Source organism: Helicoverpa armigera, chromosome 12 (genome assembly GCF_030705265.1).
Source record: "Helicoverpa armigera isolate CAAS_96S chromosome 12, ASM3070526v1, whole genome shotgun sequence".
NCBI lineage: Eukaryota > Metazoa > Arthropoda > Insecta > Lepidoptera > Noctuidae > Helicoverpa > Helicoverpa armigera.
The window spans coordinates 11,884,237-11,905,989 of record NC_087131.1 but is presented as its reverse complement, the minus strand read 5'-3'; the positions used below and the strand labels follow the sequence as shown (position 1 = coordinate 11,905,989).

Sequence of the window (21,753 nt, the reverse complement as noted above, 5' to 3'; positions counted from 1 at the left end):
GGGAATATTCCAGAACAACCGAGTGACGTCGAGTGACGCATCCCCGCGCATATAAACTCGTTGGTGAAATTCCGACGCCATATTATTTCGTGAAAAGAAGCCGTCAATCGCGCACCTTTGCTGAGTTTACTCTACGAGTTAAGTCAACGACTGAGATAGTTATACATTAAAAATCAAAAAGTAAGTGATTTCTGTATAATTTGAAATTTATTTTGTGTTCTGTTCTGTGAAAATAGTAAATCTTTATCAACGGTACGATATTTTTTGTGATTTTGATTTGTGAGATTCTTGATTTTATGAGTTGGTGAGGCGGGAAGTCACTACCACGTTTCCAGTAGTTCGTGTAGCTTTTCCAGTAACTATTATTGATTGAATACTGTAATTAATAGTCCTTGAAATAACGTTTGCAAGGTCTTTTTCGTCAATATCTATTTTCTTTGTTCGTGTGGCAATTGGCTAGGCACGTGGTTTACTGGGCCGCTTGATGAATACGGTGTGTTCTCTTACGTTATTGAGAAGCGAAATGTAGCTATTTTTGTTGATATTACTGTAGACTTCCACGGTTTATTCGAGAATGTTCTCCCGACACCGTATTGATTTTTCGTGTAATGGCCGCCACTGCATTTTCCGCTTTGTAACGATTTAGCTTCTATTTAGCAAGTAGGTATTTTGAATAACCATGACGGATTTACCATTTCTATGCAACATGTCTTACTTCCCACGTGCTAATTAACGTTTTTCGTTAACTTGATCGGTATCAAAATGGCGGCACTTAACCTCAAATCCTCCGGTTTCGTTGACCCGTTCAAGTACATTTGCAAAGGTCGGGTGTTATTCAGCCCAGCTTAACCCTACGTTTCTTTGTTTCAGATGGCAGCAACTAAAGCACCTGCTGTAGGTATCGACTTGGGTACCACTTACTCATGCGTGGGAGTTTTCCAGCATGGTAAGGTGGAGATCATCGCCAACGACCAGGGCAACAGGACCACGCCCTCATATGTCGCGTTCACAGACACCGAGCGTCTCATCGGTGATGCCGCCAAGAACCAGGTGGCGATGAACCCTAACAACACAATTTTCGGTAAGTTTCTCGACGCCGCATACCCGCATCATATCTAGCCAATAGTAACCTTAGTCTGATTAATCTACGTTACATCTAGTTTCCGGTGGGAATCGCCATATCGACCGGTAATGAAAAACCTACTCTGTTCTACAGGAAAAGATAACGTTATCAAACATTGTACCTACATATTAAACACGTGAATCACATTCGGTTAACACGTGAACCGCGTGTGACCGAGTCGGCGTCGCAACCGCGGGGTTATTTACCGGGCTGCAGATAGCATCCTAGTTAACGGAAATAGGTCGCGCGATCGATGCAGGCAGGACCTAGTTCATTCAACTACCTATGACGTTACCTAGTTAACTGGGTCGCGAGTTATTGGCCTGGATTAACTATTAAAAGTAAATTTGACTGATGGTGACAGCAACAACTACACCTTTTAAGGCAAACAAAGCCTACACGGAAAACAATAGATAAATCGTAGGAGTTATGACTCATTGTATACACAGATATGATCATAATTTCACTATTGGTGACTAAGCTCCCACATCCTGGGTTTAACAAAATAATTTTGTCATTTCTAAACACAAACTATCCAATTCATAAATATTGATGAGTCATCAGTCTTGTGTGAAGTTTGTAAAGGTCAACCTGTAAGAACAGACCAAGGTTAGATCCAAACTAATATTATAAATGCGAAAGTAACTCTGTCTGTCTGTCTGTCTGTCTTTCTGTCTGTCTGTCTGTCTTGTCTTCACGCCTAAACTACTGAACCGATTTGTGTGAAATTTGGTACAGACATAGTTTGAAACTTGAGAAAGGACATAGGATAGTTTTTATTACAAAAAAAAAAAAAAAATTATTCCGGACATATAGCGCCATCTATTGGTCAAATCAAAAATCTGCTGGTAGTCACTATTCCACGCGAACGAAGTTGCGGGCAAAAGCTAGTAATTTATAAACAGATGTGATAATATGTAATCTTTCCTAGTCAGTTGTTAGGTTTTATAGCTTTTTCATGATGATATCCAATATACTAGACTAGAGTCTCTGAACATATTGAATGATAACAGTATTCTGAGGATATTTATGCAACACATAGGCTAAATATTCCATTGAACGTGTGTGTAACGGTTTTATTTTGCTTGTTACAGATGCTAAACGTCTCATCGGCCGCAAATTCGAAGATGCCACCGTACAAGCCGACATGAAGCACTGGCCTTTCGAGGTTGTCAGTGACGGTGGTAAGCCAAAGATCAAGGTCTCATACAAGGGAGAAGACAAAACCTTCTTCCCTGAGGAAGTTAGCTCAATGGTGCTCACAAAAATGAAGGAAACAGCCGAGGCCTATCTCGGCAAAACGGTGCAGAATGCAGTAATCACGGTTCCAGCGTACTTCAACGACTCACAAAGACAAGCCACGAAAGATGCGGGTACCATCTCTGGCTTGAACGTTCTCCGTATCATCAATGAACCGACTGCTGCTGCGATTGCGTACGGCCTTGACAAGAAGGGGAGTGGAGAACGTAACGTCTTGATTTTCGATCTCGGCGGCGGTACCTTCGACGTGTCCATCCTGACCATCGAGGATGGTATCTTTGAAGTAAAGTCCACCGCCGGTGACACTCACTTGGGAGGAGAGGACTTCGATAACAGAATGGTGAACCACTTCGTGCAGGAGTTCAAGAGGAAGTACAAGAAGGACCTCGCCACCAACAAGAGGGCCCTTCGGCGATTGCGCACTGCTTGTGAAAGGGCGAAGAGGACTCTGTCTTCTTCCACCCAGGCTAGCATTGAAATCGACTCTCTATTTGAGGGTATCGATTTCTACACATCCATCACCAGGGCTCGTTTCGAGGAGCTGAACGCTGACCTGTTCAGATCCACCATGGAGCCCGTGGAGAAGTCCCTTCGTGACGCGAAGATGGACAAGTCGCAAATCCACGACATCGTACTTGTAGGTGGTTCTACTCGTATTCCCAAGGTGCAGAAGCTCCTTCAAGACTTCTTCAATGGAAAGGAGCTTAACAAATCCATCAACCCCGACGAGGCCGTAGCTTATGGTGCCGCCGTCCAGGCCGCCATCTTGCATGGTGACAAGTCTGAGGAGGTGCAGGACCTGCTCCTGCTCGACGTGACCCCGCTGTCGCTCGGTATCGAAACCGCCGGCGGTGTCATGACCACCCTCATCAAGCGTAACACCACCATCCCCACCAAGCAGACTCAGACCTTCACCACCTACTCTGACAACCAGCCCGGAGTACTCATCCAGGTATTCGAGGGCGAGCGTGCCATGACCAAGGACAACAACCTGCTCGGAAAGTTCGAGCTCACTGGTATCCCTCCCGCGCCACGTGGCGTGCCCCAGATCGAGGTCACCTTCGACATCGACGCCAACGGTATCCTCAACGTATCTGCTGTTGAGAAGTCCACCAACAAGGAGAACAAGATCACCATCACCAACGACAAGGGCCGTCTTTCAAAGGAGGAGATCGAGCGCATGGTCAACGAGGCCGAGAAATACAGGACTGAGGACGAGAAGCAGAAGGAGACCATCCAGGCCAAGAACGCCCTGGAATCATACTGCTTCAACATGAAGTCCACCATGGAGGATGAGAAGCTCAAGGACAAGATCTCAGACTCTGACAAGCAAACCATCCTCGACAAGTGCAACGACACCATCAAATGGTTGGACTCCAATCAGCTGGCTGACAAGGAGGAGTACGAGCACAAACAGAAGGAGCTGGAAGGCATCTGCAACCCCATCATCACCAAGATGTACCAGGGCGCTGGTGGCATGCCCGGCGGCATGCCCGGCGGTATGCCCGGCTTCCCCGGCGGCGCGCCCGGCGCTGGCGGCGCGGCCCCGGTGGCGGTGCCGGACCTACCATCGAGGAGGTCGACTAAACATTCCAACAGATTACACACCACGCTTTTACTGATATTGCAGTATTCAACTACAGTACAGTGTCTCCAATAAATGATTGAAACTCACTTCTGTATTTTAATTTTTAAAACCTTTTGTGTTTTTATGAATTCGTTCATATAGATAGAAACATTTCAATTACATAATGCAGTGTGTTGACCTTGTCATAAGAGGGTCAATGACCATTGCTACTTCTCTTAAACACACATACCTACACATAAATGACCTAGTCTAGAGTACAATACCTGGAGTAGGTCCGTTACGTGAGGGACACTGAAAGGTATGATGTAATATCGCTGGATCTACCTAGGTGCTAAGCACCGGTAGTTTCCTACTCATTAACATCGACCATACATGTGTCCTTACGTCATTACCTAAGTTACGAGACGCGAGGCGTTGATAAAAAGGTACTTGGACTTCGGCCCGCGTTCCTTCGGTCTAATCCAGTCTGTAGGTATTAGAAATAGCAGACGGAGTTATGATGCACGCGGTCGAGTATTCTCGTGGACGATATAATTCGACCGAAATAGCCACTCCAGAATAATCTCGACAGAGATAAAACGTTAGCACTTGCGTTTCGCATGACGATCGATACCAAGTTTACATAGAACATAGTAACAGACTACAACTTTATTTTTTACTGTCATGGGTTCGTATGTTCATGATGTACCTACGAGTGTAGATGTATCTACGTACTTATATACGAGACAACAGCCCCAGACGGGTCGTTATAAAAAGCATGTCCTTTTTCACCTTTGAATTTATATTTTTTGCTTAACTGACGTCATCAGCACTTATTCTTTTACGCTTCCTACCTACTACGTAATTGCAACCATGTCTCGCACTCCCCGCGGGTTGGAAGCAGTTAAACTAATTATGTTTGTAACTTGGTAAAGCGATGTTAAATCTTGGTGCTGTCGACTCTCGCTGTATAGAACCTTGAAATGCTAAAATGCTTTTTTCGTTAGTAAACTTGGAGTTTATAGGGTAATCTGGAAGTTTCAGATCTCGATAATTGTTGTATAATTTTCCTAAATGCATCAGAAAGCCTTATCGCGGCTCACTAGACAAAGCCGCCGGTTTATGTTCAGCCGACATAAACAGTGCAATTCATTGCTATTTATGTATGGTAAAGTATTGATTTTAATTATTCACGCCAGAGTCAATGTTTGTGGCCTTGCCGTCTATTGGTTTATGGAAAATAATGGAAGTGCCTACCCCTTTGTCTACCTATATCAACGACCATACAGGTATGACCGTACAGGTCTGCCTATGTGACCACATAGCTACTTACAAGCATAATAAAATTATTGAATGCCCTTTATACCATCGGTTACTGTCAGTAAATAAAACGATTCTATTCTATTATTTGCTATAGGAGCCGGTCATATCATAAGAAAGAACGGTTGCACCAGTTCATTTTTCGATGAGCTTTTCCTAAGGTTTTATGTTAATGGGCATAAGGTCTCTCAAGAGTATCTAAGTAAAAAAAATAACCAAGGTTGCTGATCGGGAACTTGAGACTACTAGGTCGAGATGTCACACTCTATTTATCTTTGTCTAAAGTCTAGATTATAACCATTACATTATGTACTACGCACCAACATGAGTAGATAAGTAACATGCACAAGTAATTAATACCTAGTTAAGTGTCTTGTTATGACATAACTTTGATAATGACTGAACTGCAGTGATATAGGCATCCTACGTAAGTACTGGAAATTACTGCATTTTCATTATCGTACACTAAAGTAGGTATATACAGAAAACTTATGTACCTACGTTAAATTTCATCCTATTTTATATTCTAGAGAAGATTTCAGAAGGTTATCGTATCAACAATCTTGGCTGCCTATCTCAACAGATAATCTCGCGATGAAAACTAAATTCCCTCCTACTCATTAATTTTGTTATGGCGTCTGAAAACTACAGAATTTTAGATTCCAGATATTACAGCTGTTTACAAAAGTGTAAATATTGAAGAGAAAAGACTGGAATAGTCACATACGAAGCGGTTTCGAGATCTCATCTGATCTGTCTATAAATAGTACCTCTTCAAGTGGCTACTCTTGTAATTAAAGAGGGATAATATGCATTGTCAATGTTTATTACCGTCAACATACGATTATTATACCATTGGCCTTGGCCCTGCCGGGCCCCGCTTTCAGTACCATACCTTCATAAGATTTAATCCATATAATTAACTTCAAACTTCAAAGAAAACTTGTGAAACGAATATCCTCCATTATTAATTTATTGACAAAGTTTTGAGGCTTTAACATTACGGACAGAGTTAGTGATCTCCAAAGTGTCAAGCGTTATTTTCTTCAACGTCACCTTGGATTAAGAGGCCCCATCAGTTGTGGGTAAGACACCTCTTAGAATTGAGACATTCACGATTCACGAATAAGCTGACTGAAGGTTATGAAATGAAAATAAAGGAAGATTAGTAGTTTTTCCGATTAGTTCAGTAGGCAAGAAATTAGTAGAACACCCAACAGCGTTAAAACTGCAATTGGGATTCAATTGCTATGCAATTGACACATTATTAAATTAGCAGAATTCTGTACGTCTGTACCTATAGCATCACATATTTTTGGACACGCTTGTAGTATCACAAACATGAGTAAAGAACGTATTCTACTCACGTGGTAGGTATTGTGTTAAATGTGACTCAATACATGTACCTACCTACTGGTCAAGCGGTCACGGGCCCACGGCTCTGCATGTCGTTGACCTGTCACTGCGCACGCGCAGGCGGAAGCTGCAATATCCCGTTCATCTCATTTTACTTACACACACGTGAGGTTCTACAGTGAATACGTCAGTAGGTATGTTCGGATGTCTCAGGTCAAAACCCTTTGGTTTAAGGGTGAATTATAGCATGTTTCTCTGTTTGCTATTGTTGATGTTTTGGATCGATATTGAAGATAAGATGTGTAAAAGGTGGAGAAGATGAAAATACGATACTAAACAGACAATAAAGGTTACAAGCAAAAGTAACGACATTTTTAGGGACTTTCCCTAAACAGTTACTTGCTGCTTGCTGCGTCACTATTCAATGAACAAATCATTCATTTGTCACAGTGCTGACTCAACCAATATGTTCTAGAACACAGTAAGTAGGCCCATTTTTTTTGCCCAAATGTTCTACGCCAACTTAATCAAAAGTAGTGTGGGTAGGACACCGTTGAAATGGAAAAAAAAACCCGTTAACCCAAAGCAGCACAATTGAAACAAAATCTGGTAGTATACACCATAGATATTAGCATCCATTATCCAAAGAAAGGATATAGGCTACGTTTAACCGGTTGCGGAAAGTGGGTGTCCCCAGCCAGCAGAACAGCCAGTCTTACATAGGTCGTTAATATCAATCAAATCTTTTCAAATACCCAACAAAACCTATTCAAGTTTAATTCTAGAAACATTTAGACCGGTTATAATTTTACAAACAAATACGCACTGTCATTCAACGTCATACAAATGTTTAGCATTGTTATCTAGCTCTAGAACAAATTGTTTACTAATAAAAGTGCATGAATAGGCGGTGACTAATTTATTTCTCAGTATCGAACGCATATCGATGAGATAATTATTTAGGTAACAGGTAATCTTATCATTGAAATGGCAATAAACAGGTGCAATGTGCAACGTACAAATTCCATTCAATCGACCGGCCTCCCACAGTTGCTACGCTAGTTATATGCATTGGTAAAATATTTCTTGTTTATCTAGGGTTGATTGATTATTTTTAAACAATGCATTCCTTTGAAAAAACTGAACTGCGTTTCATTTTGAAGTTCAAAAGAGTCATGTCATGAGTCTGACTTTTGGTAACCTATGTATATTTGTAACGTCTGAGAATGGAACCTGGTCCGTAGCGCTCATCTCCGCCAGCCATGCTCTTGTCGTCAGTGTCTAGGCGAACCAGTTTAACTTCCTACTAATCAGCTGAAGGTCAATCCCTCCATATTACTCGTAATAGTCGTAATGCGTATGAGTAATTAAGATAAGAATGGTCGCGGAAGCAGACTGTTCATTAAGTACATTCTGTAATGATAAGTATGCAACTAAGTTGTTCTAGAATGATACTCACAGATTGATCTAGTTTTGAGCAAAGGTTTGTAAACATTAGTTTTATTAGCTGAAGCTAATTTTCAGCCAACTCAAAAGTTTTTGCTCCTTAGCGTTCCTAATCGTCATCATCATCAGCCTTTTTAACATCCCTCTGCTGGGCACAGGCCTCTTCTCACACAGAGAAGGATAGAGTGTTAATCACCACGCTTGCTCCATGCCGTTTTGTGATATCAGACATTGTAATCCAGGGTGTCCTCGAGCGGTTTGATGACGAGAAAAATCTAATACACCAATTACATTATACCAGCTTTAGCATATCTGTCCACGGAACTCAATACTCAATACTCAATACGTTTATTGCACTCCATATGTTTAAAAGGTGTTACATAATAATATAGTACAGTATGGACCCTGTAGGGCACGGCAACGTAGAAGAGAACAACGGAACGTTCAGTAGTCATCTTGTTATTATATCTGTTCAATCTATTTTCATTAAATGAGTCAGTAACCGCTAGTTCAATGGTAAGGAAATCTGGAAAAATATTCTACAGTTCCGAAAAAAACTGTGTTATTTGTAAACCGAACTATATTTCTAGGTATAGACGGCGGATATTGGATATGCTCCAAGATGTAAGGGCGTAGTTCACAAGGGCGTATGACGTCATCCAATGACGTGAATAGACTTGTAGGTGAAGCCCTTCGCTGAAGCCTTTTCAGGTCTTCATTGAGATGTTCATTGTTCTGGAAAAATATGAATTAAATTCTTTTTTTTAGACCCCATATTGTTATTAGCAGTGAGCTTGGGTAGGCATTGTTATATTAATGCTTATGTCTGTGTGAGATTTTTAGGAAAATTAAATAAGAGATTCTTTTGCAATACATATTATAGTATCTGTCAGAAGTGAGTAATTTACACTTATTAAAAAAATACTTGAATTTCAGCACTTCTTTTCATTTATTTACGCATATCATTTCCTGCTTTGCAGGTCCGGGCCTTTTCCGATTTACCCACAGTTATTTCTTCTGTACACCTTTTTGCAGGGGACATAATAATATAGACATCAAGGGCCTTACTACAAAAACTTTAAACCCTGTTTTACACTTGTCTAATAAAATTTTGGCTGCAAAATGAACCATATGTCAACGTCATAATTTGACATTTTTTTAGACAAGGCATAAACTGACGTTTAAAAGTTTTTGTGGTAAGACGGCAAGTGATTATTCCACCTTCCGAGGGTCAACACCAACATAAAAAAAATACAAATAAAACACGCCAAATTCAGTTGACATTTTATTTTGGCAATGCAAACAGCGATAAACACAACATACCCGACTTGGATCCAAGTACGTGAGTACTGCAAACTGGTGGGACCGCGTTTAATTTGTGCTATTACAAAACAACGGGATACTTCTCGTTAAGTAACTACGTTTTATTATCACGATTACATAATTTGATCGAATTTTTTTCATTGATGCCTTTCACTGTCTGCTCCTTTCCATTAAAAAGAAAACTCATCGAGTATCATTTGTCAATTCTCTCGTACCATGATTACGTATTTAAAACATTGAAAGCTCACATTTAGATGTCTTTATTACATAGAAACATTCGGTTAGTCTCAATCACCGTTAGGAATAGTTTACACATGAGTTTTAGTATGTATCAGTCCAGTGAAGATATTCATAGAATCTGAAATTACGCTATGTATAGAATAGCTATAGAAGATGGAGTTCAGTAGCTGTATTGACACTGAAACAGGTTTCACTCACTGAAAATACTGACTGCCGGTGACGTTTATCAGTAATGCCTTTTTCAGAAAACTCTCTCACGCTGTTACATTGAAGAATAAATAGTTAAAGACAGGAAGATGAAAAGATAATTAGATTCAATTATCCTATCTAGCATTTATCTTATAAATTCAAAACTATCAGTGAGTTTTCTGTCGATTAGTACAAACCTAAGACATTCTGCTTATCTTTCCATTTGACAGTCCTCACTAAACATTACATTTCAGATTTTCATACATGTCTTGTCTTTGTAACTTTCCATTAAAATTATTTATTTGTACGAAACAGTCGCTTGCTTAAGTTACAAGAAAACTGCTTATGCTGGACTTTGAGATATAGACATTCATAAAGCGAAAAGATTTGCTCTGTCGTCCGATAGTATAACGAAAAATAAACTTAAAGGACATCTAATTATTCAGGAAACTTTCTTAAAAGAGAACATCAAAAGATATAAATCAGTAACTAATCTATGTAATACTGTAGCAGCAAATCGAAAAATAAAACACTGAGATCAAAAAGAAGAGCAGCAAAAATAATTATACAATTCAAAGCGTGGACGTTCAAGATGGAAGACGTATGACAATTCTTTCTAAAACTATCATCTAGCTTTGAGAAGTTAAACAATTATTTGAAGCAGACAGTTCAAGACAGCCAATATCAGCAAGCGAACACTAAATTAACTATTTCTCGAACTATTTATTTACATTATTACGAGTACAAAATGTTTTGTCTATACTTCATTCATCACACTCTTCCGTGTCCCAGTTTCCTGAACTATAAGGCCTGGCCGGAGCCACATTGCAACCACTCCATACCTATGTTACCTTAAAATGTACATGTTTTATCGAAAAACTCAATAATACAGTTATTTTGTAACATCACGGCTGTATAAAATATAGGTAACAACTCTGACCAACGATACATTTTAGGCATTTTCTATCTTCCACATTCATCGATTGCTTTTAGAAATAACTGTATTATTAAATTTTAGCATGACATTTAGTAAGCCTAATATCTCGCTAGTATATTCAATAAAGTAAAACAGAATGCATTGAATTCACTTATAAACAAAACCAACAATCAGGTACATTAGTTAAAGTAGATAATTATAAAAATTGTTACGGCCGTTGTTAACAGTCAATATTATACTTATAAAACGATATGTTTTCAAACATAATGCGATAATTCTGTCTTTATTAAATCAACTTACACGTCCTACATGTATTAATTAACAAATGAATATAAATATATATTTCGTTTAACATCAACTTATTGCGCATATTTATCTAAATTCCACATTTAATAAATACAAATCATATAAATGCGCTTATAACAACTTTTATTAGTTTAGTTTATATCTTTACATCGCTATCGATAACTAGTCTTATGTTTTTATTTTCTGGAATATTCCGAGTCCGTCGTATGTCACTTGTTTACTTAATTATTTTAGCCCTTATAATAAGAAAACTGTTTCAGCTTCTTATATTGATCAAGCCTTGTGAATAAGTTTAGTAAACCTCCCATATCTTGTAAGCAACTCCACCATTGCTATTATTTTCATTTTATTAGAAGAGATTTATATAATGATTCTCTTTTAAATGTGCGTATAGCCTGTTAGAGTTGGTAAGTGTTACAATCCCTAGTCAATCTCCGTATTAGCAAGCAACAATACACGGAACCCGAAACTCCTCGATCTAACTATAAGCATAAGCGTTTACTTACAATATCAACAAGTGGGAGTCAAGGCTGGATATACCTCATGCGGAACTTAGGGGTTAATGAGTTCATTACAAGCACTCGACACTTCTATATACATGATGGTCGTTCACGTGGAACACTAAACGTTCTTGAATGGGAACAGTTCAGTCGGGTGGTCTTACATCCAGGCGATGGCTGGTGAGCCGTCGGACGACAGGGAGTCCAGGGACCTCCTGGTCATCTTCCCGTGGGCCGGGTGTCAGTAAAGCGAAGAGCTGGAGCAGGGGCCGTCCACCCCTTGCAACTGCTGCTCAGGGTTTGTGATCAACTGAAAGAGGAAGTTTGGGAAACACGTTCTGTTAGTCACTTGTGCAAACATTTTTGATTAGTGTTTTTTTGGTGTTGAGATTTTGTTTGTACTCGCAGATAAAAGGACCAGATTGGTTCTTTTTTAGTATTTTTGACATTAGATATGTATTTTAAATTATAGTTTTATTGAGAATTTTTGTTTCAACAGTGTCCAGCTAGCTAAACTGACTAAACTACCTGCAGACTAAGATTTGAAAAAAATATATCTCTGTCTAACTTAGAGGCTTGTATGTACCTACGGAGTGCAATAAGAGGACGCCTAAATGATTCAATACAAAAGACCGTGAACTACTACAAAAAGGGCACCAACTGTAATAATTTTAAGGTATGTACAAAAAAGATCACTAAAATCTGGGCCAAGTACAAGGAAAAAATGACTCAGTTTTTATAAGGGGACAAAAATGTTAACGCTGTGTTATCAAGGGTCTAACTTTATAAGGAGTGTTGTGATGTCAATACTGTTTTGAAATGTCTGTATTATATGCCGAATTTCACGAATCCGTCTGTAGCCAGTGGTTTGAATGATTTCTCAAAGAATCATTTATTTTTTAGGTCAGCATTCAAAAGTTTCCAAAGAACATAAGTCCCCTGACAGCAAGGCTGAATTATTTGAGAGAAAGTCTATGTATCTAAAGAACTAACGACTTCCCATTTAGTCCACGCTTCATTTGAATATTTAAGTAATTTACCTATCTAATTCCTTCGTGAAATTCGACAGCATCTAACCTTACTTCGTCGTCTCCACTACAGAAGGACAGGAGGAATGATCATACTTCTCTAATCTCACATACAGACGGTAGCAGTCCATCTGTGGAGTTGTTGGGCGAGCGCGGCGACGGCGTGGGCGCGTGCTTGGGCACGTCGCGCCCGGCCGCCATCTTGTCGTGCAGCTGCGCCAGTCGCATGCTCATCTGTCTCCTCTCCTTCTGCTCTCGTTCTCTCTCCCAACGCCGAGCGCTGTAGCTTCGGATAGACGATGAACTGCTCTGCACGGAGGTTAGACTTGGACGTCGCGAACCTGCGGGGAAGGCACACAATTAGGACTGCTTGTGGTACAGAAGGGAACAGGTGATGCGTGCTACTTTTTGTTCTTTAGTATCATTTTGTGTGTTGTGAGAAGCGCTTGATACTTGTCTTATCTTCAAAGAGTTGTAACATATAATGTACAGCCGTGGAAGTTGTGAAAGCTTATCTTAAAGTTGTGGGATCCATTAATTTCATGGGGTTTTCTTTTAAATATTTCAAAATTGATATTTACAGTTAGCATCACGTAGAACGAACAGGTAGCGAAGCGGTTAGCAATGATCAAAATATATGTTTAAATACATGAGGAGACAACAGTCAGTACCTAAACAACTCGTCATGAGTTTAATACTCTTAAATGTAAGGTGTAGGTCCTAAATACTTGTAATCACAGCAATGTCTAAATACTTGGAACTACTCAGGTTCCATCTAACTACTCACAGATTATTCGGAAGAATGTTGGAAATAGCCAAACTACATAATTGAAAAATAAAACATTATCCTTGTCCAACATTTGAAGATATTTGTTTCAGAAATAGTATAACAGATACATAGAATGATCATTGATGTTTGGAACTGTTAACTTAGATTGAGGCGTTCACCTTTGAGGAATCACACATATCAATAGTTGCCGGAATTTTCTTTGAAGATCTTACTGAGATAGGAAATGATTTTAAGATGTCCGTTTGGGAAATTTGAGTTTCGATCAGGGAAAAGTAAAATTCAGATTTTATTCGTGTCATTTTTGAGAGTGGGTAAGTAATTGAAACCCTTGAAAATTATGTGTTTGTCAATCTGTACTTATGTTGGGCTCCAAAGAACATATAGGTGAGTGAAAGCGTACGCTTACATGCACAGCCAGTGAGGTGTAACAAATATAAGCGAAGAAGCAGTGACACCCCTTGACGAAGGCACTTCGTAACCCCATTAGCGGCAACCAAAACATCAAAAGTGTATGAGATCCTCATATATTTTCAATATTTATGTTCCCGATAAAAGTTTTATCCAGTGAGGTCGTCAGGGGCGTTGGGCCCATGAAACTGAAGCTTTCGCCCACCTCCGATTGTGCGAACAGTACTACATGTATGTCAATCGCAGAGTTATTGTTCGAGGTCAGCTGCAAGAGCGTGTGAATTGTGACTATCGATATCGATTGCATGATCCTGACTGCGTTCATGTTGAGTACAAGCTAAGAGTTTAAACTGTGTGACTTTGTGAGAATATAAAATATCCTGATTAATATCGGTGTTATTTTAGTAATTGTGTCAGAAAATGGAATCAGTCGAAGCGATCAACTTCCATGCAGCACTGTGTAAAGTGTGAAGCAAATTGAAAATACATACATTTACATTTCTGGCAAAGTCTGCCATCTTCAAGTCATGATTTTTCATCTTCAGTTTCGTTAGCACATACAAATAAGGCGTGTGGGAAATAGAAAGACAGAAAGGACCATGGCCATCTTGCTCGCGCCGCACTTCATCCTGCGACTGTCGCGCCACGCTCCACAAGCCGCAGCCACGAGTAAAGCCTCACACACAGTAAGCCGTACTTACGCCAGAAATGACTGCCGCCAAATATGCTGAGAACAACAACCTAGCGTGGAAACACTTCAACGTGAAACGTGGAATGATGTAAGAGCATCAACGCTCGAGAGACAAGAAATCAAAGAATAGGTTCTTGAAATATTAATAGACATCAATGTGGTAAACAGGAAACTTCAGTTACTGAAGTTGAACATAAAATTTTCCTGCACATATTCGTGGAATATTTCAGAATTTGTTAGGTCATGGCATGGTATTGCAGGCCCTTTATGAAAAATAAGTGTTAATAGCTTAGCCTCTTTTAGTATCCAGTGTATGTATGTAGGTAAATAAAGAGGATAGACGATCAACGGGTCTAAATAAAACGATCAATATATCCCTTACTTCTTTGTGTTGACAGAGCCTTCATTGTTGGGTGGTTGCATATTGATGGATATTTTGCAGACTCGAAATCATTGAACTCAGGACGTTAAAGGGAATTGGTGGTATCCAAATTCCAATACCTGTGGGATTGCTCAAGTGCCAAAATGCACGAATATTCAACACCATTGGATTTATTTCAGCATATTCGGCGGTGGAGTGGTGGTCAGTCGCAGACTGGAGTCAGTCCTGGTCGCTAACACCGAGACGCAACATCTAACGGACACGGCCGACGACGACACATGCGCCCGCCCTCCCCCCATGCCGCGCCTGCTCCTAGGGCTCACAGTCTCAGAGAGATGGCTTTGGAATTTTGTTGCTTGTTTTGGGTTGTGGTTACTCTCTGATTGTCTGTCCTTAAATTAAACTGTAAAGTGCCATGAGCTGAAGTTTAACTATTTGATAAACTTCAGATCACTGACAGTTGTCACATGCATATCAATGAAAGATTCCTTAAAATCTCAGTCGTTCGAACGAGATCAGGTCCCAATGTTCCGGAGCCGGCCGGCATGGAGGCCGGGCACGGGAGCCGGCGGGGCCGGACACCGAGACGTGCAGATGATGGGACCGCGCCGCATACATTATCCAGATCACCTTTGGCGGCGCACTTAGGCGGGTGCGCGCCGCCGTCCCGCCTTACGGCCCTGAGGTGGCGCGAGATGAGCAAGATGGCCGCCGTGCGCGCCGCACCTGCGCGCGACGCCGACACCGCCACGCCGCGCCGCGACGCGCGCCGCGAGCTCGTCTCCGCCTCCAGCGTGCCGCTCGTGCAGCCGCTGCGCGACGACGCGCGGGACGACGCGCGCGTCGCGCTCAGCGTGCCTCCTGCGCACACACTAGCTCATAGCGACACACAAACTCCTATGTACAATATGTACATTACAACAAAAGGTCCAGACTAGCACAGGCTAAGATATTTTGAGCTTAAACTACTATTGGACATTAGAATTACAATTGGGTTTCAATTTTTACTTATCTGCGTACATTAAAGACTGTCTATCATATACAGGCTAGCTTAAAACCATTTAAGTTCTAGCAGACGCATCTATCCGACCTGTATCATTGAGCGAGTAGAGACAGGGCGGCGTGAGCCTGGCGTCGGCGAGGTGCGTGGGGTGGTAGCGCGCCTTGGTGTACAGGTGCAGCACCATGCACAGCAGCCCGCCTAGCACGAAGATGCCCGACGCCACGCCCAGCAGCGTCGGCATGTCGGCCGTCAGCAACACCAGGTCTGGAGACAGAAAAGACAGTTTTCTACATATAACAATCGAAGTTTTCAAAAGACTCCTCTATACTGTATGACTATTGTCTTTAAGATAACTCCTTTCAGGTGGTCCTTCACAGTTTCAGACTTCACAGTTTGATGTCGAATATTCGTAATGCTTTGGTGCTGTAACTAATCTAGTCCAACAGTTGAACAGTTTATTCAAATGAAGTTACCTTCGGTGCAGAAGATTCTGGAAGTGGGTCTGGTGTGGCTGGTCTGGTGGTACCCGGCGTCGCACTGGCAGTACGCGTTGTGGTTGACCTGCACACACGACGCGTGGGTGTCGAACGCCTTACACGTCTCCCGGTAGAAACACTGCTCACCCAATTTCTTCGCTGAAAATACAAACAAAAACACCTAAATAGCCAATATTTCAATACAGCAAAGTAGAATGTTATCTAACATTCAGCAAAACACAATATACTTGTACAACAGTCTATCAGTTGTTCACCCAAGTTTTGAACAACGCAACTTGTTCTAAAAGGGATAAAAGGAGACCTTGGGAGTTCCCGGCTCGAAGGCTCACAAACTCACAAATAATGGAAACGATTGAACAGTTTTATTCCAACAAGTATTATTCTGAGGTTTCTATTGCGAAGACACGTGACGTTTAACAAAGGTTTTGGAAACGTGATGTCAAATATTCGTTACGGCTTTTGTAATCAATTTCTGAAATGTGATATTGTGATGTCTAACCTATTTAAGGTCGAAAGGACGTCATACATTTTCTTCATATTTATTTAAGAAATGTTGAGGTTCTGGACATCGAGACAGCGAGTTAAAGCATGTTAATTATATGCAAATGCTGTTTGGTTTAACATCGCAGACGTTACCACTTGCACGAAAAGAAGAATACATAGTTAGAAATTGAAATGAGATACAAGCACGCTTTTGTATCGTGCTCGGAGCTATGGGTCAAAATTCTACACTTTATGTTAAGTCTTATTTCTGCTTATCACACTACTTATACGTAGATGATTTTGTAGATGAGTAAAAATTGAAATTGAATAATGTAAATGAAAGCCGAATTGCTAGAAGTTCATCATCGTTTCTTCTTTCTAGGCATACCACCATCTTCTTTCTAGCCATAGAGTTAGGATTCGATGCAAGTGTTTTTGGGAGTGTTATCCTTATCTACTTTTTGACGTAAAAAAGTGGTCACTTAATTAGCCTAATTTCAATGAACGATTTAGACTTTAAACTTTTGCCTTTTTTACTTAGTTTTTGGCTTGTTTCCACTAACCACACTATAGATGATGTCATACCTTTAGCGCATCCCTGTGCCACCCCCACGGAGACGGGGTGCTTGGGGTCACACTGGCAGGTCGTCGTGGTGGGGTCACAGTACACGTGCATGAGCTTCGGGTTGCACGTGAACTCGCACGGTGACCCCAGGTACATGCCCTTCTCTGGAAACGAAGCAACAGCTGGTTAGCTAAAGGTATTAGAAATAGAACAAAGTTGTAGGAGTGAGATGTGGGTTTAGTCTGCGGGTTGTTCGGAAGAGATACTGCGGCCCTGGTACATAAATTACCTACGACGGAACACGACGGTTTTTAGTCAGTAAGAGTCTGACACTCCCATCACCGCTGCTAACCCACAGCGGGAGGGGTCATTTGACGATTTTTGACGTCGTTAAAAAAAAAGGTGTGGGTTTAGTAGAAGATGTTACTAGATTCAATTGCGCAAGATGCAATATCTGAATCCTGATCGTTTCCTGGAAAGATTCCAAAGCAATTGGTCTCTTATTATAACAACGTGTATATCGAATGGTCCTTACAGACAGTGAGGAGTCAGGAAGAATGTGACATTGGCATACAAGAAGCCTGAGGTTCGAGCATTATTTCTTCTTCATATTTTCTTTTATTCTCACACATTATGACAAAATCTTTTAACATAATAGCATAAACTATATTTATGTAGATAACATTCATGATATTTTCGTACACCATTAGTCAGAAGCGCTGGCGACCAAGATATATTCAGACAGTAGTCAAATTAATTATGAGAATGTCGTGGAATTCCCATGAGACCTAAAAATAAACGGAACGTTTCGAACTCTTGAGAATTTATTAATATTTTTGGCACATCAAATATTTTCCCTTTTTTTTTTTTACGATTTACTGCACGTATCAGAAACGTGGTTATAAATAGGTACATAATACCTTTCATTTGTTTTTTATGCTCAAGTTTAAAATCGAAAGAAGATTAGTCGTACATGCCTGAGGTGGACAAAAGCCGTATGTACGGTACGATGGGGGATTGAAGCTAAACTCTTGGCAAGGGTTTGAAGTGTCTCTCTTGATCCAAACCTAAGCTGGACGGAACTATTCGGAGCTTACCACATAATTAATTGGCTCACAGGTTTTGTGGAGTCTTTAAGTAGTACTTAGGTTCATTAGCTACAGAGTCCTTTTGAGAAAAGTTAGCGGCTTTCGAAAAGAGTGAGCACACAGGCTACTAAAGCTCCCAATTAATGACCGTTTATAAAGTTGTATTTTTTCAGTCCAGGGCGATAAATCGAACTTTTTAGATTTAGAAAAAAAAACAGCAAAACTCGGTCATCCAGGTTCTGTTACTTTAGTGAAACATTATACGATCACGGAGTAGCAACTGAAAAGGGCTGATGTAAAAGGATACCCCAACCATATTTAGTATAACTTTAAAAAACTTATATTTAACAGTATCCAATCACCAGAACTCATTAATGTGCCAAAAATAGCGCATCTATTTTCCGAAAAAGACCTTTCCTTTTTCTCAGAACACTTTTCTAAGTTGTAGGTACCAGGCTAACAGGAAACCTTGAAAGTACACGACAAGTTATTTGAAGGTGTTAATGAGAACATCAAAGAGTAAAGTTTCCCACTTACCGTCAGCGGCAATACGATAGTGTTGGCTCAAACAAAACTAATTATAATTTTATGACCTTTTTATGTTAACACTAATGATATTAGAAAACTTTTAATTGTGACAAGGTTAAGGATGTTGCTCTTTTCTTATAGATTTTCTTTTTTTAGGAACCTGTATAAGGACTGGCTACCAAGAGCAGACTTAGCAACTTTCAACAGTAAGAATACCTTTCGATTCCCATATTTCTGATAGTTAGGTAAGCAAACCAGCATAGGTCTTGTATCTTTGAGTGTACCTATCTCTAATCTTAATTAATGACTCAAAAACTCAACACCACTTCACAATATCTCCCCAAAGCTTTCATTTCGAATCTATAATCGGAAGTCACCTTTGGCACAGTCGAGTGGAGACATCGGTCGTCTGAAATCGAATCACGCTCGACCTTTCAACGTCCTTGGATTGAACAGATATGCTCGCTGCCAGGGACCAAGGGAGCATTGAATTCCTTATCTAGGACCCGATCTGGACCTATTTTCCGTTTAGGGATTGGTGAATGTGGTTTGAGTGTAAATTTTTAGAATTTAGGCTGTTGAAGTCTTCCTGGCAGATTAATATTTTGCAAGGAGAAAAGGCAGTTTCTATTGTGTGTTTCTGTTGAGATCATTATTTTATGTCATTCGATGATTTCATGTCATATTATAAACACATACTTGTGATCTGTCATAAAACGACCTTTGTGCAGATTGCAACCATTATTTTGTGATTGAATTTTGTTTTGTTTATGTAAGCTGATTGACAGTCTTCAAATTCTGTATAATAATACCGATTATTTATCACTTAACCCAATGAAGAATTACGAAAACATTAAAAAACTCCGAAAATTCACGCAATTAGTACCTAAGTACCTAAATCAAATAAGAACTTACAAATCACTTAAAAACCCAAACCAATAAAAACATTATAAACTCAACAAAACGCTTATTACTTTACAAGGCAAGCTAATAAACATAGCTTATGTTATACAATCGACGCGGAACCACCGGAACTAGGCTTCACCGGAAGCGAACTCGACGTTCGATTGAGAACGGAGCCTTGGAACTTCTCTCGCGTTCAGCGTTTTTTTTTCTTTTTTTTCTCCAAGTTTTCCAGCAAATAGGTCGGTTGTAACTAAATGGGACATTATTAAAGTTCTGTTGGATTAGCTATAAGAGTTTAAGTGGTGGATAAAAGAGAGTGTGGAGATTATTTCTAAGCGGATTACTAATGGATAGTGTACGGTATTTACGTGATAAGTTAATTAATTGAGAACGATTAGATTGGTGTTTGTTATGCGTGAAAATAAACACGTTTCTTTTTTTTTGTTTGTAAAGTATGTCTTATAAATCCGAAACTAAGAACATAGCAACACTGAAAGATATAAGATATAACTGCTTCCCGTAGCCGGATGGTTACAAAATTTTCGGGTAAACGGTTCTAACCATTCTTGAGCTACAAGTAGTTTAACTAACACGACTTTCTTTTATATGTATAGATTGTCACTTGTCATATTGTGTACATTTGTGGACAGTAGCATTCATCCGAAATTCCGTTCCTAACACAATAATTCGTAGGTAAACTGATTAACCATTAAAACCATTTCCCACTATAGTTCACTGAATAGCAGATGAACCGAGTTTCAGTAAGTCAAACTAACATTTACTTTTGAAGATAAGTTCAAATGCTCGTGTGAACCAGTGTTGATTTAGCACTGGTCAAATAACTTCGATCTATGGAACTGAAGATGACTTGCGCAAGACGGCTGGCAGGAGCTGGATGCGAGAAGCCGAAAATCGATCTCAGTGGCGTGCACTTGGAGAGGCCTATGTCCAGCAGTGGACTGCGATAGGCTGATGATGATGATGATGATGATGGAACTGAAGAACATAGTTATTAAGCAAACCAAGTTGCTTGTTTTTTGGTTCTTGATTGAGGTAAAGGATATAGGCGATCATCAAGGAGTAATTTGATTATAGTAATATTAACTTTGTTTAAATTCGTGAAACTCAGGAACCACATCACCGCTTTCAAAAATATTTCAGTGCAGATACCCTTTTTATCGGGGTAGGTTTATAGAATACTAGCTTTTGCCCGCAACTTCGTTCGCGTGGAATAGTGACTACCAGCAGATTTTTGATTTGACCAATAGATGGCGCTATATGTCCGGAATAATTTAATTTGTATTTTTTTTTGTAATAAAAACTATCCTATGTCCTTTCTCAAGTTTCAAACTATGTCTGTACCAAATTTCACACAAATCGGTTCAGTAGTTTAGGCGTGAAGAAAAGACAGACAGACAGACAGAAAGACAGACAGACAGACCGAGTTACTTTCGCATTTATAATATTAGTTTGGATAATATTAGTTTGGATTTGTTATCTGGGTGTGCCGAGTAGTTACCACAACTGGAGGTTGGGAACAGCCAGCTCTATATGTATAAACAATTTCCTTAAACACATCTTGCCAAGTTAACACCCCTTATAAAGCCACAATTCTCAAATATTTCTCCATTGCTTGCTATAAGCGGCAGACGCCATATGGTCCAACAATTTAGCCATCAAGTATGCCCATATACGCATATATGCCTGTGTGTATGTCTGTATGTAGGAACTAGACCATATCTGTGTCCGCAAGGCTTCTCGGCCGCAAGGCAAGCTGTTACGTATGAATACGTTTTATTGTTGTAGTTGGGTAGGGA

The 21,753-nt window shown here is 40.0% G+C and overlaps 3 protein-coding genes across 6 annotated transcripts in view; 1 reads left to right on the top strand and 2 right to left on the bottom strand.

Moving 5' to 3' along the window:
* Nucleotides 1-21,753, bottom strand: part of LOC110382021 (V-type proton ATPase 116 kDa subunit a 1) — a 161,964-nt gene that overhangs the window by 50,839 nt on the left and 89,372 nt on the right.
* Nucleotides 18-4,057, top strand: LOC110381800 (heat shock 70 kDa protein cognate 4). The gene is given in 4 exon segments (XM_021342205.3): nt 18-180; nt 871-1,081; nt 2,218-3,927; nt 3,930-4,057. Coding segments are annotated over 3 exon segments (1,962 nt in total). The 5' UTR covers nt 18-180; the 3' UTR covers nt 3,971-4,057.
* Nucleotides 10,729-21,753, bottom strand: part of LOC110382309 (uncharacterized) — a 42,466-nt gene continuing 31,441 nt past the window's right edge. The window contains exons 3-8 of one of the 4 annotated variants that reach the window (XM_049838922.2): nt 17,435-17,578; nt 16,343-16,504; nt 15,957-16,133; nt 15,497-15,727; nt 12,710-12,936; nt 10,729-11,877 (exon numbers count right to left, since the gene is read on the bottom strand). In XM_049838922.2, the coding sequence (XP_049694879.1) occupies nt 11,809-11,877; nt 12,710-12,936; nt 15,497-15,727; nt 15,957-16,133; nt 16,343-16,504; nt 17,435-17,578 (1,010 nt within the window). In that variant the 3' untranslated portion in view covers nt 10,729-11,808. Of the gene's footprint in view, nt 11,878-12,691; nt 12,937-15,482; nt 15,728-15,956; nt 16,134-16,342; nt 16,505-17,434; nt 17,579-21,753 lie in introns of those variants that run through there. The other 3 variants (XM_021342897.3, XM_021342904.3, XM_049838923.2) reach the window with 3 other exon arrangements.